At 48.7% G+C, this 16,598-nt stretch overlaps 1 protein-coding gene across 5 annotated transcripts in view; it reads left to right on the plus strand.

Moving 5' to 3' along the window:
* The window catches only part of MED15 (mediator complex subunit 15), a 106,028-nt gene that overhangs the window by 25,414 nt on the left and 64,016 nt on the right, over positions 1–16,598 (plus strand). For 3 of the 5 annotated variants that reach the window (XM_069757278.1, XM_069757272.1, XM_069757263.1), the window contains exons 4-5: positions 497–526; positions 612–824. The exons of the other annotated variants lie outside the window; for them this stretch is intronic. In XM_069757278.1, the coding sequence (XP_069613379.1) occupies positions 497–526; positions 612–824 (243 nt within the window). The remainder of the gene's footprint in view (positions 1–496; positions 527–611; positions 825–16,598) is intronic. 5 annotated transcript variants of the gene reach the window in all.

Raw genomic sequence — 16,598 nt, forward strand, 5'->3', positions numbered from 1 at the left:
GATTTCCATGACGGACAGAGGCCGCGACCAATGAATATCTGGGACAGACAGACGGAAGTACCCCTTAGACAATTATATAGTAGATATGACCTGGGATATTTATTTATTCTAACAAATTGATTCATGATATCCGCATTATAGATTATCTTGATTCTGGCTACCGATAGCATTTGCTTGGTGTCTCTACAAAATTAGAGACTGCTATATGGAGTGGAGTCAATACAAGTATCCACCATATATCTATTAATTGTTTACTAGCACGGTGCACAGGGTTAGGTGTTAATTTTAAAGTTTGTTCAATAAATTCATGTTTTTAAAGGGTTGTTTTTGGTTTTTTTTTTTTTATGTAAACTGCTGGACTCGCCTCTTTTTTTTTTTTTTTTTTTTTTCCCCCCTAAATTATTTTCTTATATAACTAAAAAGTACAGGTGTTCCATCAGACTTAATACCGTACACCAGAAGATCTTGTCATTTTTCACTTGTACTTTCCTTACAGAAAACAAGAAGGCTCAGGCATCTGCCAGTGGTAAGATATAATTTATTGTATGTCTTAGATATATTTAGGTAAATACTGCAGTTTATAGTTCATTAATATTTTTACCTTCCAATAGATCCAATGAATGCCTTACAGACATTAACAGGCACAGCTCCTGTAGGTGTACAGGGGATGGCCATGGGAGTCCGTCCACCTGGTGCTCAAATGGGAGGTATTAGTGGGTTGCCACAAATGGCCCAACAGATGAGTCTTCCTGGTCAGCCACAGCCTGGGACTTCTGGAATGGCACCACATGGTATAACTGGAGTGTCAACTGGAAACCAGCCTAGTAAGTACCTTTTTATAGCTGTATGAATAATGAATTCTGTGATAAATGCTTCCACCTTGCTGTTTTTGGGGTGCAAGCAGTCTAATTTTAGGGTCAATAAAGGTGGTGTTCACATCTATGTTGAAGGTTCCGGAGGTACAGACTGAGCTATAAATGCACTGCAATGAAAATAAATCTGTTTGCATTGTTACTTATATAGGACTATATATATAGCACCAGGTCAGAGCTCAGTTATTTCTCCTACGCCTCATTGGGGGACACAGGACCATGGGTGTTATGCTGCTGCCACTAGGAGGCTGACACTAAGTAAACAATAGATTAATTCCTCCTCTGCAGTGTACACCCCTTCACTGGCTACAACTTCACCAGTTCTTGCTTAGTGTCTGTAGGAGGCACTTGGGTCTTTTTCAGACCCCAACTTTTTTATTTTTAATTTTATGTAAATTTTTATTTATCTAACGGAGTGAAGGGGGCGACGGAGTCCTTTTTTTATAGGGCCCGCTCTCCCCCGAGCCAGCAACAGGCGAGCACGGCGAGTATACCTCCCCGTCCCTCTCCTGCGACGCTGGAGCACGCCAATTTTTACTGGGGTGACGGTTCCCATCTTGGTCCCGATCTCCCTTCCCCCCTGCTGGACGGCGAGCACACAGAGCCCGCTCTGATTTATCTCTCCGAGGGCCCCACAGAAAAGGCCCACACTATGGCGTTACATACGGCTATTCCAGCGCCCTACAAGACCTTCAGGCAGGCGCCAGCGTTACCTGCAGAGGATTTGAGTGGAGCGCACAGATAACAGGGGGACCGCCGACCGGAGGGCACTGTAAGTACACATCCCTCCTGCCCCCCGAAGCGCCAGGGAGGCTCCGGCGTTACCTGCGGGAGTCCCTGGGGAGAGGCGCCGGCGGACGGGGGCCTGCGGTGTCAGCGACGCTCCTTGCGGCCGCCTCCGCCACGCATCGCCGGGCAGGCCAAAAATTTAGTCCCTGTCTTTTCAGCCGGAGTAGGCCGCAGTGGGCAGGTCCCTCCCATGGCCGTAACCCCGCCACCCATATCGGCGCTTCTCGTCTGGGACGAGAGGCGCCCTGCAGATCTCGGGGGCCATATTGCTTTACCTCTCTGCAAGGAGCCCACGCGTCCACAGCACTCCAGGAACCGCCACGGCTAATTCCTCCCCGGGGACACAGGCACAGGATCGTGGGTAAGCTGCTTCAAGAAAGCTTAACCCCTTCCCTGCGTATACTGCCCGCTCTGTCTCCAAAGACACCATGTCTCAATCCAAGGAGACTAAAAAGGGTAACAAGAAGCACACAGTATTTTTCACTGTATGTGCCACTTGCAATGCGGCCCTGCCCCGAGCTCACACTAGTCCTTTGTGTGCGGATTGTGTCCCGGCCTCTGTGCAGCCGCTTCCCGCCGATACCACCGCCGACCCTGTGGAGCCTAGTCTCCCTGAGTGGGCAGGTTCTCTGTCACGATCTATGGATTTTCTAGGCAGGGCGGTTGATTCCCTCCGGGGCCCCCCTTCAGGTCAGTTCACGCTTTTTCCAGTCTTGCCCTCCAAAATCAAGGACAACAGCTCTTTAGGCCATACGGGCACTTCAAGGGGACGGAGTCATCATTCCGGTTACCCTAGACCAAAGGGTTCTACTCGAACCTATTCGTGGTCCCAAAGAAGGACGGATCGCCCCGTCCGATCCTGGACCTAAAACTCCTAAACAAATTTGTAAAAATCCGTCACTTCAGGATGGAATCCCTCCGATCTGTGGTCGCGTCCATGGAAAAAGGAGAATTCCTGGCGTCCATAGACATCAAGGATGCTTACCTCCACATCCCAATCTTTCCTCCACATCAACAGTTCCTCCGCTTCGCATGTCGCGGAGAGCACTTCCAATATGTGGCTTTGCCTTTCGGTCTCCACTGCCCCCAGGGTCTTCACGAAGGTCATGGCGGCTGCTATGGCCATTCTTCATTCCAGGGGAGTGGTGGTACTTCCGTACCTGGACGACCTACTAATAAAAGGTCCTTCTTACCCAGCCTGCGAAGAGTCCGTCGCTCTCACGGTGGACACTTTCTTGCCTGGGTTGGAAGATAAACTTCGAGAAATCCTCTCCGATTCCGGCCCAGCGGATTTCCTTCCTTGGAATGACTCTGGACACTTATCGCGGTCTGGTCATCCTCCCTCAAGACAAGGCCTTGGCCTTGCAGCAGGGAGCCCAAAGTCTTTCCCGTCCAGTCTCCCACTCCATCCGGTTCAGCATGCGCATTCTCGGGCGGATGGTAGCTGCCATGGAAGCAGTTCCATTCGCGCAATTTCACCTCCGTCCTCTCCAGCATGCGCTACTGTCAGCGTGGGATGGCAATCCGTCCTCCCTCGACCGCCGCTTCATCTTGTCCCCACGGGTCAGAAAGACCCTCAGGTGATGGACGTTGAAGTCCTCCCTAACCCAGGGAAGATCCTTTCTCCCTGTGCAGTGGCTGGTGGTGACCACCGATGCCAGCCTCATAGGCTGGGGGGCGGTTTTCAACCATCACACAGCTCAGGGGCGGTGGTCCTCTCGAGAGTCTCGCCTTCCCATCAATCTCCTGGAGATACGAGCTATCAGATTAGCATTGTTCCAGTTTCATCACCTTCTGGCGGGTCACCCAGTAAGAATCCAGTCCGACAACGCCACGGCTGTGGCGTACATCAATCGTCAGGGGGGAACCCGCAGCAAGATGGCTATGCTCGAGGTGTCCCACATTCTGCACTGGGTGGAATCCAATCATTCGCCCATCTCGGCGATCCACATTCCAGGTGTGGAGAATTGGGCGGCGGACTTCCTCAGCCGCCAGGGCCTCGCCTCGGGCGAGTGGTCTCTTCACCCGGAGATTTTTCAGCAGATCTGTCATCGCTGGGGGACTCCGGATGTGGATCTCATGGCATCCAGGTTGAACAACAAGGTTCCACAGTTCTTTGCTCGGTCACTCGACCCACGCGCCATCGGAGCAGACGCCCTGGTCTTGCCTTGGCACCAGTTCCGTCTCCCGTACATTTTTTCTCCCTCTTCCCCTGCTGCCCAGGGTCATAAAGAAGATCAGGGCAGAGGGGGTACCGGTTATCCTCGTCGCGCCGGACTGGCCGCACTGGGCATGGTACGTGGAACTGGTTCAGCTGGTTGCCGACGCCCCCTGGCGTCTTCCAGATCACGTGGATCTTTTCTCACAGGGCCCCATTTACCACCAGAACTCAGGGGCCCTGTTTTTGACGGCCTGGCCGTTGAATCCTGGATTCTAGGCCAAGCGGGTTTCACTCCCAAGGTGTCTTCCACCATGATCAGGGCTAGGAAACCTGTTTCCATGCGCTGTTACCGCCGTACCTGGCGAATTTTCTTCTCATGGTGCGACGCACAGGGGCGATCCCCTCTGGTATTTTCTATTCCTGCCATATTGGAATTTCTTCAGTCTGGACTAGAGTCGGGACTTACCCTTAGCTCTAAAGGGTCAGGTTTCGGCATTGTCAGTCCTTTTCAAGCGAAAGATTGCCAATCGATTGCCGGTGAAGACTTTTTTTTTTTCCAGGGAGTCTCCCACGTGGCGCCTCCCTAAAAAATGCCCTTGGATCCGTGGGATTTTAATTTAGTTCTCGGAGCTCTCCAGGAGACTCCCTTCGAACCGCTACAGGACGTGTCCCTGACCTTCCTCTCCTGGAATGTAGTGTTCCTAGTGGCCATTACGTCCATCAGGCGGGTTTCGGAGTTGGCTGCACTCTCCTGCCGCCCTCTGTTTCTAATCTTTCATTCGGACAAGGCGGTATTGAGGACTTCTCCCGCTTTTCTGCCCAAGGTCGTTTGTTCTGCCTTCGTTCTGTCCGGCACCGGTCCTCCGCATTGAAAAGGCTCTGCACACTCTTGATGTGGTAAGAGCTCTTCGTCGGTACGTCTCGCGGACGGCTCCCTTCCGCACGTCGGATGTCCTGTTTGTTCTTCCAGAGGGGCCAAGAAAGGGTTCTCCCGCTTCCAAAGCTACTCTAGCTAAATGGATTCGGTCGGCCATTGAAGAATCTTATCGTGCCAAAGGTGTTCCTATCCCAGCTGGGATCAAGGCCCATTCTACCCGGTCGGTGGGCGCCTCGTGGGCCATTCGGCACCAGGCGTCAGCACAGCAGGTCTACAAAGCTGCGACATGGTCCAGTTTGCACACTTTTACCAAACATTACCACATTCATTCTGTCTTCTGCAGACGCCGCCCTTGGCAGGCGCATTCTGCAAGCGGCAGTTCCTTAGCCGTAAGCCAGTGGTACATGGAGTATTAGCATATTGCTCCCCACCCAGGGACTGCTTTTGTACGTCCCATGGTCCTGTGTCCCCCAATGAGGCGTAGGAGAAAAGGAGATTTTTGTGTACTCACCGTAAAATCTTTTTCTCCGTGCCAATCATTGGGGGACACAGCACCCACCCTGTTAGCCTGTTTGGCTTGTTGTTACTCTTTGGTTTTTGACAGTTTGTCATTTGTTCATGCTCCTACTGCTTTACTACCGAACTGGTGAAATTGTAGCCAGTGAAGGGGGTGTATACTGCAGCGGAGGAGTTAATCTTTTGTTTACTTAGTGTCCTCCTAGTGGCAGCAGCATAACACCCATGGTCCTGTGTCCCCCAATGATTGGCTCGGAGAAAAAGATTTTACGGTGAGTACACAAAAATCTCCTTTTTAGTCTTGCTGCACCCCCAAGTATTAATCTTTTTTTCTTTATATCTGGCATATGGTTCTAGGGATATGGGCCTCCATTATTTAATGCTAAGTTTTGTGGTTTCTATGAATAGGATGTTACTCACAAAAAAATGATGCAGAACAACCTAAATGCACCCCCAGAGAATCCTCTCCTAATTTTTAAGACAATAAAAATTAGAACAAGCAAAAAGGTTCATTTCTACAGGTATATATGGCGGATTTAGAAACAAAAAAACAAAGTACTGTATACTCGGGTGAAGCAGAAATAAAATGAGAACAAAAACTATTCTCTGTAACATGAACTTATTGGAATTTGGCGTTTTGTATAGCTACAAGATATGACTAATGTTGGGTTTCTTAGTCTGTGTTCACATGTGTTGTCAATTTAGTTTGTGTGGTCATAGGAGCAGAAAAAACAACAAACTGACTCCTTCTTTGCACGAATGGCACACGAGATTACTTTGCCTTTTTTTTTATAGTTTAGGTTGGTCAGGTTCGGCTGTCATGTCCATCGGGTTGCTCAAGTTCTACATGCTTATTCGTTTTTTTTTCTCCCTCATTTAACCTCTTTGCAACATATTTAGGTCCTGGTCGGGAACCATGGTCCCTCTCTAGGCTATTAATATCGGCCCTCAGTCACGGTCTTTCTCACTCTGGCAGAGAAAATTGCACGGGAGCCCATACCAGTTTTTTCCATGATTTAACCCTTTATTTTAACACCTAGAGCTCCCAAATTTTGCATACCCTAACATTACTAGTGAGGGATATGTAAAAATCTAAAGGATATTAAATGGTTTACTGTATGTAAACCGTGTGTCATATCCTGTCGGGTTTGGTAAGGACTTGGCAAAAGCCAGCAATTGAATTACCGGCTTTTCTATCTATCTATTTATCTTATTTTTAACCTGTCAGTGTGATTTTACTGTACTCTACACTGAATTACCGGCTTTTCTATAGGACACCGGTGCGTATTTCTCGCAATGCAGACTTATGTAATCCTTATTTTTCTCGCCCCCATAGACTTGCATTGGCGTATTTTTGGAGGAATATGCTGACAATTGCAACCTGCTGCGATTTTCTCTGTCCGCTAAATACGGCCGAGAAAGATACGGCTGATAGGAGCTGCCCCATAGAGAACATTGGTCCGTGTGCAATGCGTTGTTTTTGCGCCTCTTCCTTGTCCAGATTTCTCTCTAGTGTGACTCCAGCCTAACAGTAAAGCTGCTTGAGGTTTAAAATGGAAAATGTGTGTAAATATATATTTGTAAGAAAATATATATTTTCTCTATCCCCATGATGGCACCACGGAGAGAGGGGTCCGCCCCCAGGGACAGGAAACCTACAGATGAAAAAGGGCGTACCTCTCTCCCACATCAGTTGGTTTCCTGTCCCTGACGGGGAACCTACAGCACGTACCTGAAGGATTCTTCGTGGGATTCCAGGGAGCTGGCCGGTCGGTTCCTGACAGGGGGCGCCCTGTCACGGCTGGTTACAGCGGGTTTTCTCCCCCCTTTTATTCCGACCCTGAAGCACCACCGCTGGGGTCGGCGAGCCCTGTGGGTGAGTGTGCCAGGGGAAGGCAGTGAAGAGGTTCCAGCCTGCCTTCCCCGTGAAAAAAAAAAAAAAAAAAGGGGGAGGAAGGAGGCAGGTGACGGCGGTCACCGATTCAGCCTCTGTACCGCTAGTCGGTACATGGAGGTAGCGGTGGCTATCTTTCCATGGCGGGCACAGGAGCGCTAGAGCAGAAAGCGCCCCACAGCACCGCCGATCACCGCCGCCCAAACCGGAAGTGCGGGGGCAGGCGCAACGAGAGAACGCGCGCACAGGCGTCCCCAATAATATCTTCCCTATAGGACGCCTGTGCCGCGAACCGGAAGTGACGCGCGCGCCTGCGCAGATGGTCGCTTCTGCCGGCGGCAGATTCAAAAACAGCGTTCCCTAAGGAGTAAGCGTGGAAATCCCCTCTTTGCTAAAAAATTGCAGAGTGGAGGCACTATGAGTGGTAGAGAGGAGCAAGAGGCACAGGAGTGTGCACAACTGTCACCTGAGCAATTACAGGTGCAGCGGCACCCGCGCTCACAGCATCAGCGGAAGGGAAATGCTTCGTCCCAGCAGCGCAGCAGCAGTGGTCGCTCAGGGTCACAACGCAGCCAAGTCTCTGGGAAATCTACACGACCGGCGACGAATCCAGTGGATGTAGTCCCGAGGCCAGAGACGGTATCTCTCATTCACAAGGGGTGAGTGATCTACGTGAAAGTAATAATGTAATACGAGATTACTTTTTCTTCTAGGGAAGGAAGTGCACAACTAAATCAAAGCACAAAGTTTGTGCGATATGTTTGGAAGAACTACCTTCCTCCTGGGAAAAAAAGCTATGCGGGTCTTGCATAGAAAAAACCATTCAGGAGGAGTCCCCGGCGTTCCCATCAGACCTGAAAACATTAATAAAAAATCAGGTGGAGAGTGCCCTCAAAGGCATTAAAATTCCGAAGGAAAAACGTAGATCAGGTCATAAGTCTCCTGAACCCAGCATAAACGAATCAGAAAGTGAAACATCTGACTCTGATTCATCAACATCCGAGACCTCTTCACTATCGTCAGAAGGGACAGACACACCATCGAAGAGACAGACACACTGGTAAAGGCCATTAGAACAACCATGGGTCTGGTAGATGAACGTCCCAAAAGAACAGCACAGGACATAATGTTCAGCGGATTAGAACAGAAGAAAAGAAGGGTATTCCCGATAAATGAGAAGATTCATTCTTTAATCAAGAAAGAATGGAAAAAAACGGATAAAAAAGTTCTCTTGACTCCCAAGAGAAAATACCCGTTCGACGACCCAGCCTGCTCATCCTGGAGCAAGGCACCCAAACTGGATGTGGCCATAGCAAAGGCCTCCAAAAAATTTGCCCTGCCCTTCGAGGACATGGGCACTCTAAAAGAGCCGATGGACAAAAAAGCAGACACTTTCTTAAAACACTCATGGGAAGCAGCAGGAGGTGGTCTAAAACCAGCCATCGCAGCCACTTGCACGGCCCGTGCTCTAATGGTATGGCTTGAACATTTGGATTCCCAGCTAAAGGGAAAAGTCTCAAGAGACACAATACAAAAGTCAGTGTCCATGATGAAAGGGGCAGCAGCTTTTCTGGCGGACGCTTCGGTGGACTCAGTGAGATTAGCAGCCAGGTCGGCCTCTTTTTCCAACGCAGCAAGACGTGCCCTGTGGCTAAAGTGCTGGCCGGGGGACTTGCAAACGAAGACCAAGTTATGCTCAATACCTTGCGAAGGGGAATTCCTGTTTGGATCAACATTAGATGACATCCTCGACAAAGCGGGGGATAAAAAGAAATCTTTCCCCGGGTTCCCTAACCAGTCATATAGACGTTCCTTTCGGAACAGAAAGTTTATGCGGAGAAGACCCCCAAAAGGAAATAAGGATGGATGGGAAGACAGAAGAAATAAAAATAGGGGCTTCTTGTTCAACAAACCCCCCCCCCCCCTCCTGATAAAAAATCCCAATGAAGGTATTCCCCAGGTCGGAGGGAGACTAGCCGAGTTTCTTCCAGCCTGGGAAAGAATTTCAAACAGCCCCTGGATCTTAGGCATTATACGAGAAGGCCTCAAATTCAAATTTCGTGTCCCTCCCGGCAACTTCTTCATGATAACGCCTCAAAAACAGTCACACGAACAGTCAGCTCTCCAGAAGGAAATTCTGAACCTAGTCCAGAAAGGGGTATTGCAAGAAGTCCCATACCAGGAAAGAGGCACAGGGTTCTATTCTCCCCTCTTCCTCCGCAAGAAGCCGGACGGATCATACAGAACGATCATCAATCTAAAAAAATTAAACAGTTTCCTAGAGTTACAACATTTCAAAATGGAGACAATAAAATCTTGCGTAAGAATACTCTTTCCCTTGTGTTTCATGACTGTTCTAGATTTACGAGACGCATGTTACCATGTGCCCATCCACAGAGATTATCAAAAATATCTGACTGGCAGTAAATATCCAGGGGGAGGTGAAACACTTCCAATTCCGGGCTCTCCCCTTCGGGATAGCTATTGCTCCTCGGGTATTCACGAAAATAATGTCAGAAGTAATGGCCCACATACGGGAGCAGAACATCCTAATAGTTCCCTATCTGGACGACCTCCTTGTAGTAGGGAACTCATTCCAACATTGCGAACAACAGTTGAATCAGGTCATGACTTCACTGTCGAGTCTAGGGTGGCTGCTAAACATAGCCAAGTCCAAGATGGTGCCATCCCAGATACAGGAGTACTTAGGGATAGTCCTAGACTCGATCACGCAGACATGCTATCTTCCTCAGGAGAAGATTCAGAAAATGACACAGGCAGTGTTGCAGCTGACGGTATCCCCAGTCACTACCCTGAGGAAAGCAATGTCCCTGTTGGGCTCCATGACTGCCTGTATCCCGGCCGTACAGTGGGCACAATGTCATTCCCGGGATCTACAATGGGAGACTTTAGATTCAGGCATATCTCTGCACGGGAATTTAGACGAGCAGTTAAGTATATCACCAAACACAATACACTCCCTAGCATGGTGGGCGGACCCAGGGAATCTAACCAAAGGGGTTCCTTGGGCTCTACCGACAGAAAAAATTCTAACGACAGATGCAAGTCCCTGGGGTTGGGGAGCACACATAGACGATCAAGTGGCACAGGGGAATTGGAACAGAAGTCAAGAGCTAGACTCTTCCAACATGAAAGAACTGTTAGCGGTAAAGCTGGCCCTAACACATTTTCTATATCTACTTCACGGGCATCATGTAAAAGTCTTCTCGGACAACCAAGTAGTGGTCGCATATCTAAACCACCAAGGGGGCACCAGGTGTCGAGCACTGATGGAGGTAACCCAATCCATCTTTCACATAGCGGAACAGTCTAAAGTCCTTGACAGCTCTCCACTTAAAGGGCTCAGAAAACCAGACTGCAGACTTCCTGAGCAGGACATGCTTAAAGCAGGGAGAGTGGGAGCTAAATCAGTTGGTCTTCGATCAAATCGTGAATCTCTGGGGTCTACCAGAAATAGACCTATTCGCGAACAGCCAAAACCACAAAGTGAAATCATTCTGCTCAATAGATCCCCGGGGGAACCCTGTAGCTCTAGACGCACTAACAATTCCTTGGAACTATCATCTCGCCTATGCGTTCCCTCCAATGTCGCTCATCCCCTTAGTGTTGAGGAAAATTCGGGAGGAGAGAGCTACAGTGATAGTAATAGCGCCATTTTGGCCCCGCAGAATATGGTTTTCTTGGCTAAGAAACATGTCCATATCGAGTCCTTGGGTTCTACCAGACTCTCCAAAACTTCTGTCCCAGGGTCCAGTATTTCACCCCAATGTAAAAAATTTACACATGACAGCATGGCTTTTGAAAGGAGGTTGCTGAGGGATAAAGGGTTCTCTCCCAACTTGGTGTCCACTCTATTACAGAGTAGAAAACCCGTAACCACTAGAATATATGGGAAAGTGTGGAAAAAGTTTATGTCGGTATCAGGGGCAGACCCGTCCGGGGAGATCCCAATAGGGAAAATACTGTTCTTACAGAAAGGTCTGGAAAGAGGTTTAGCTACAAGCACTCTAAAGGTCCAGGTGGCAGCCTTAGGAGCACTGTATAATTACGACTTGGCCAAAAATCGATGGGTCATGCGTTTCATTAAAGCCTCATCTAGATCCAGACCCATTCCCCTCCACAACTCTCCTCCATGGGATCTAAACCTTGTATTAAACGCTCTAACCAAACCTCCCTTTGAGCCCCTGACAGAAGTTCCTTTAAAGATCTTATCCCTAAAAACCACACTCCTAGTGGCCCTAACCTCGGCTCGTCGTGTCAGCGATATACAAGCGTTATCCTCATGTCCACCCTTTATTCAGATACTTGATGACAAAGTCATTCTTAAAACTGACCCGGCTTACCTCCCTAAAATATCGTCACAGTTTCATAGAACGCAAGAAATCTCTTTGCCCTCCTTTTGTCCCAACCCTAAAAATGAGGGGGAAAGAACACTGCATACCCTAGACGTAAAAAGATGTCTGATCCAATATCTGTCAGCCACTAGGGAGTACAGGAAGGATAGGGCTTTGTTTGTCTGCTTCCAGTGTCCACGGAAGGGACAAAAAGCATCGAAAGCCACGTTAGCAAGGTGGATAAGAGACGCCATCGCCCTATCCTACTCATCCTGCGGGACAGCCATCCCGGAGAATATAAAGGCTCATTCGACCAGAGCAGTGGCATCATCCTGGGCGGAGAGAGCTGGCGCTTCGATACAACAGATATGTAGAGCGGCCACTTGGTCTTCCCAGTTTACATTTTTCAAGCATTACCGCTTAGACTTGACCTCCTCTGATACTACCTTTGGGCGAAGGGTTCTAGAGGCAGTGGTCCCTCCCTAAGAGCTCTATCTATTCAAATCTCTCCGTGGTGCCATCATGGGGATAGAGAAAATGGTAGTTACCTGCCGATAACGGTATTTCTCTGATCCCATAATGGCACCCGTATATTCCCTCCCTTTTCACACACAGGTGTGCACTTGGTAAGGTACCAGTAATTAGTTTTAGTCACGGTGCCTCTGTTAAGTTAAATAGGTTAAGTTTAATTTGTACAAATATTGAGTTGCAGCTGAAGTTCTGTATAAGGCTCTGTAATCCAACTGATGTGGGAGAGAGGTACGCCCTTTTTCATCTGTAGGTTTCCTGTCCCTGGGGGCGGACCCCTCTCTCCGTGGTGCCATCATGGGATCAGAGAAATACCGTTATCGGCAGGTAACTACCATTTTTCAAATAGAAATGTTTGCAAACATTGCATTAATACATCGTAATTACTATTTTAAGCTTATTTTCACACAAAAAACAAGAAAACTGGTGGCACCTTCCCTTTAAGGCTACACTAACTTGGGTTGGTGGCAAAGCGGTAACCACATGGGCAACATCTCAAACAATTTCAGAGTATAAAGGAATTGCCTCATGCACAGTAAGTTTTGATGAACGATTGAACTCTTCTACTTCGAAGTGAGAAATTTTGCTGAAATATGGTCAATCTGTTTTCTTTGGGAGTGGAATCTTTTTCCCTGGAGCAACGCTTTGCCTGTTCCATGTTGTCCAAATACTTGTCGAAATCAAACTCCTCATCTGATAAGGATGAAGAAACGGCGGCAGCAGCAGCAGCAGCAGCACTGGCAGGGCCCAAGTCCCCTTGCTCTTGGCCGTCTTGTAGCGCACTCATCCTAACTGCTACCTCAATCAGAGCTCATTTTCCTTCAGTAAGCTGTTGATCATCCAGCAATATACGATGACTCTGGTCCACATAAACAGCTGCCAGAAGAATTTTATTTTCTAATAGCAGTGTCTCTCTCTTTCATTGAAGCAATGCCATCTGCAATTAAACCTCTTTGGGAGGCATCACAGCGTTTGTTTTAACCTGGGTCACTTATACACTGACACACACAATGTTTATCTTGAGTCACTGTGAAATGCTCAAATACAGCTGACTTCATAAGATGCTTCTTAGACATGTTGTAATTATGTAAATTCGCTCTAAAAAAAAAAAGAAAAAAAATATATCTATCTACATAATTGTCTAAGGGATACTTCCGTCTGTCTGTCCTTCTGTCACGGTTATTCGTTCGCTGATTGGTCTCGGCAGCTGCCTGTCATGGCTGCCGCGACCAATCAGCGACGGCCACAGTCCGATTAGTCCCTCCTCTACTCCCCTGCACTCACTGCCTGGCGTCCGCTTCGTAATCTCCTCCACTCACCGCTCACACAGGGTTAATGACAGCGGTAACTGCCTGCGGTGTAACGCACTCCGTTACCGCTGCTATTAACCCTGTGTGTCCCCAACTATTTACTATTGATGCTGCCAATGCGGCATCAATAGTAAAAATGTCATGTTAAAAATAATAATAAAAAAAAACATGCTATACTCACCCTCCGCCGCCTTTCTCGCTCCTCTCCACACTCCCGGGCCCGCTCCATTGCAAGCGGCAGCTTCCGCTCCCGTCCCAGGGCTGGTGTGCGACAAGGACCTGCCGTGACGTCAGTCGGTCATGTGACCGCGACGTCGTCATAGGTCCTGCTCACACCAGCCCTGGGACGGGACCGCAAGCTGCCGCTTGCAATGGAGCGGTCCCGGGAGCGTGGAGAGGAGCGAGAAAGGCGGCAGAGGGTAAGTATAGCAGGACTTCAACGGGCTATAGGGGAGTATGTTTTTTTTTTTTTTTTAAAGTCTATACTACGTGGCTCTGTGCTGTGCAATATACTACATGACTGGGCAATAACTACGTGGCTCTGCTATATACTATGTGGCTGGGCAGTATACCGTACTACGTTTGCTGTGCTATGTACTATGTGGCTGGGCAATACGTGGCTGGGCAATATACTGCGTGGCTGGGCAATATACTGAGTGGCTGGGCAATATACTGAGTGGCTGGGCAATATACTGAGTGGCTGGGCAATATACTGAGTGGCTGGGCAATATACTGAGTGGCTGGGCAATATACTGAGTGGCTGGGCAATATACTGAGTGGCTGGGCAATATACTGAGTGGCTGGGCAATATACTGCGTGGCTGGGCAATACACTGCGTGGACATGCATATTCTAGAATACCCGATGCGTTAGAATCGGGCCACCATACCTTAGGGCAGGGGTGGGCAATTAATTTTGCCATGGGGCCGCATGAGAAATTTGGATGGTTTTAGAGGGCCGGACTAATATAATTAACTCCTTTTTACCCAATACTGTAGTATACATATATATAATAAGGCCATCTGCATGGGGCATTACAGCTGGCGGGTTCCATGATACATATGATGGGCAATGCCCCATACAGACACTTGCACCATATAGTGCTGCACAAACATTATGGCCCCATATACTGCAGCACAAACATTATGGCCCCATCTACTGCAGCACAAACATTATGGGCCCCATATACTGCAGCACAAACAGTATGGGCCCCATATACTACAGCACAAACATTATGGCCCCATATACTGCAGCACAAACAGTATGGGCCCCATATACTGCAGCACAAACAGTATGGGCCCCATATACTGCAGCACAAACAGTATGGGCCCCATATACTGCAGCACAAACATTATGGCCCCATATACAGCAGCACAAACAGTATGGGCCCCATATACAGCAGCCCAAACAGTATGGGCCCCATATACTGCAGCACAAACAGTATGGGCCCCATATACTGCAGCACAAACATTATGGCCCCATATACTGCAGCACAAACATTATGGCCCCATATACTGCAGCACAAACATTATGGCCCCATATACTGCAGCACAAACATTATGGCCCCATATACTGCAGCACAAACATTATGGCCCCATATACTGCAGCACAAACATTACGGCCCCATATGCTGCAGCACAAACATTATGGCCCCATATACAGCAGCACAAACAGTTTGGCCCCATATACAGCAGCACAAACAGTATGGCCCCATATAGTGCTGCACAAACAGTATGGCCCCCATATACAGCAGCACAAACAGTATGGCCCCCATATACAGCAGCACAAACAGTATGGCCCCCATATACAGCAGCACAAACAGTATGGCCCCCATATACAGCAGCACAAACAGTATGGCCCCATATAGTGCTGCACAAACAGTATGGGCCCCATATACAGCAGCACAAACGGTATGGGCCCCATATACAGCAGCACAAACAGTATGGCCCCATATAGTGCTGCACAAACAGTATGGGCCCCATATACAGCAGCACAAACAGTATGGGCCCCATATACAGCAGCACAAACAGTATGGCCCCCATATACAGCAGCACAAACAGTATGGGCCCCATATACAGCAGCACAAACAGTATGGCCCCATATAGTACTGCACAAACAGTATTGGCCCCATATAGTGCTGCACAAACAGTATGGCCCCCATATACAGCAGCACAAACAGTATGGCCCCCATATACAGCAGCACAAACAGTATGGCCCCCATATACAGCAGCACAAACAGTATGGCCCCCATATACAGCAGCACAAACAGTATGGCCCCATATAGTGCTGCACAAACAGTATGGGCCCCATATACAGCAGCACAAACGGTATGGGCCCCATATACAGCAGCACAAACAGTATGGCCCCATATAGTGCTGCACAAACAGTATGGGCCCCATATACAGCAGCACAAACAGTATGGGCCCCATATACAGCAGCACAAACAGTATGGCCCCCATATACAGCAGCACAAACAGTATGGGCCCCATATACAGCAGCACAAACAGTATGGCCCCATATAGTACTGCACAAACAGTATGGGACCCATATACAGCAGCACAAACAGTATGGGCCCCATATACAGCAGCACAAACAGTATGGCCCCCATATACAGCAGCACAAACAGTATGGCCCCCATATACAGCAGCACAAACAGTATGGGCCCCATATACAGCAGCACAAACAGTATGGCCCCATATACAGCAGCACAAACAGTATGGGCCCCATATACAGCAGCCCAAACAGTATGGGCCCCATATACATCAGCACAAACAGTATGGGCCCCATATACAGCAGCACAAACAGTATGGCCCCCATATACAGCAGCACAAACGGTATGGGCCCCATATACAGCAGCACAAACAGTATGGCCCCATATAGTGCTGCACAAACAGTATGGGCCCCATATACAGCAGCACAAACAGTATGGGCCCCATATACAGCAGCACAAACAGTATGGCCCCCATATACAGCAGCACAAACAGTATGGGCCCCATATACAGCAGCACAAACAGTATGGCCCCATATAGTACTGCACAAACAGTATGGGACCCATATACAGCAGCACAAACAGTATGGGCCCCATATACAGCAGCACAAACAGTATGGCCCCCATATACAGCAGCACAAACAGTATGGGCCCCATATACAGCAGCACAAACAGTATGGCCCCATATACAGCAGCACAAACAGTATGGGCCCCATATACAGCAGCCCAAACAGTATGGGCCCCATATACATCAGCACAAACAGTATGGGCCCCATATACAGCAGCCCAAACAGTATGGGCCCCATATA

The sequence above is a fragment of the Ranitomeya imitator genome, chromosome 1 (genome assembly GCF_032444005.1).
Source record: "Ranitomeya imitator isolate aRanImi1 chromosome 1, aRanImi1.pri, whole genome shotgun sequence".
In the NCBI taxonomy this organism is placed as follows: Eukaryota; Metazoa; Chordata; class Amphibia; order Anura; family Dendrobatidae; genus Ranitomeya; species Ranitomeya imitator.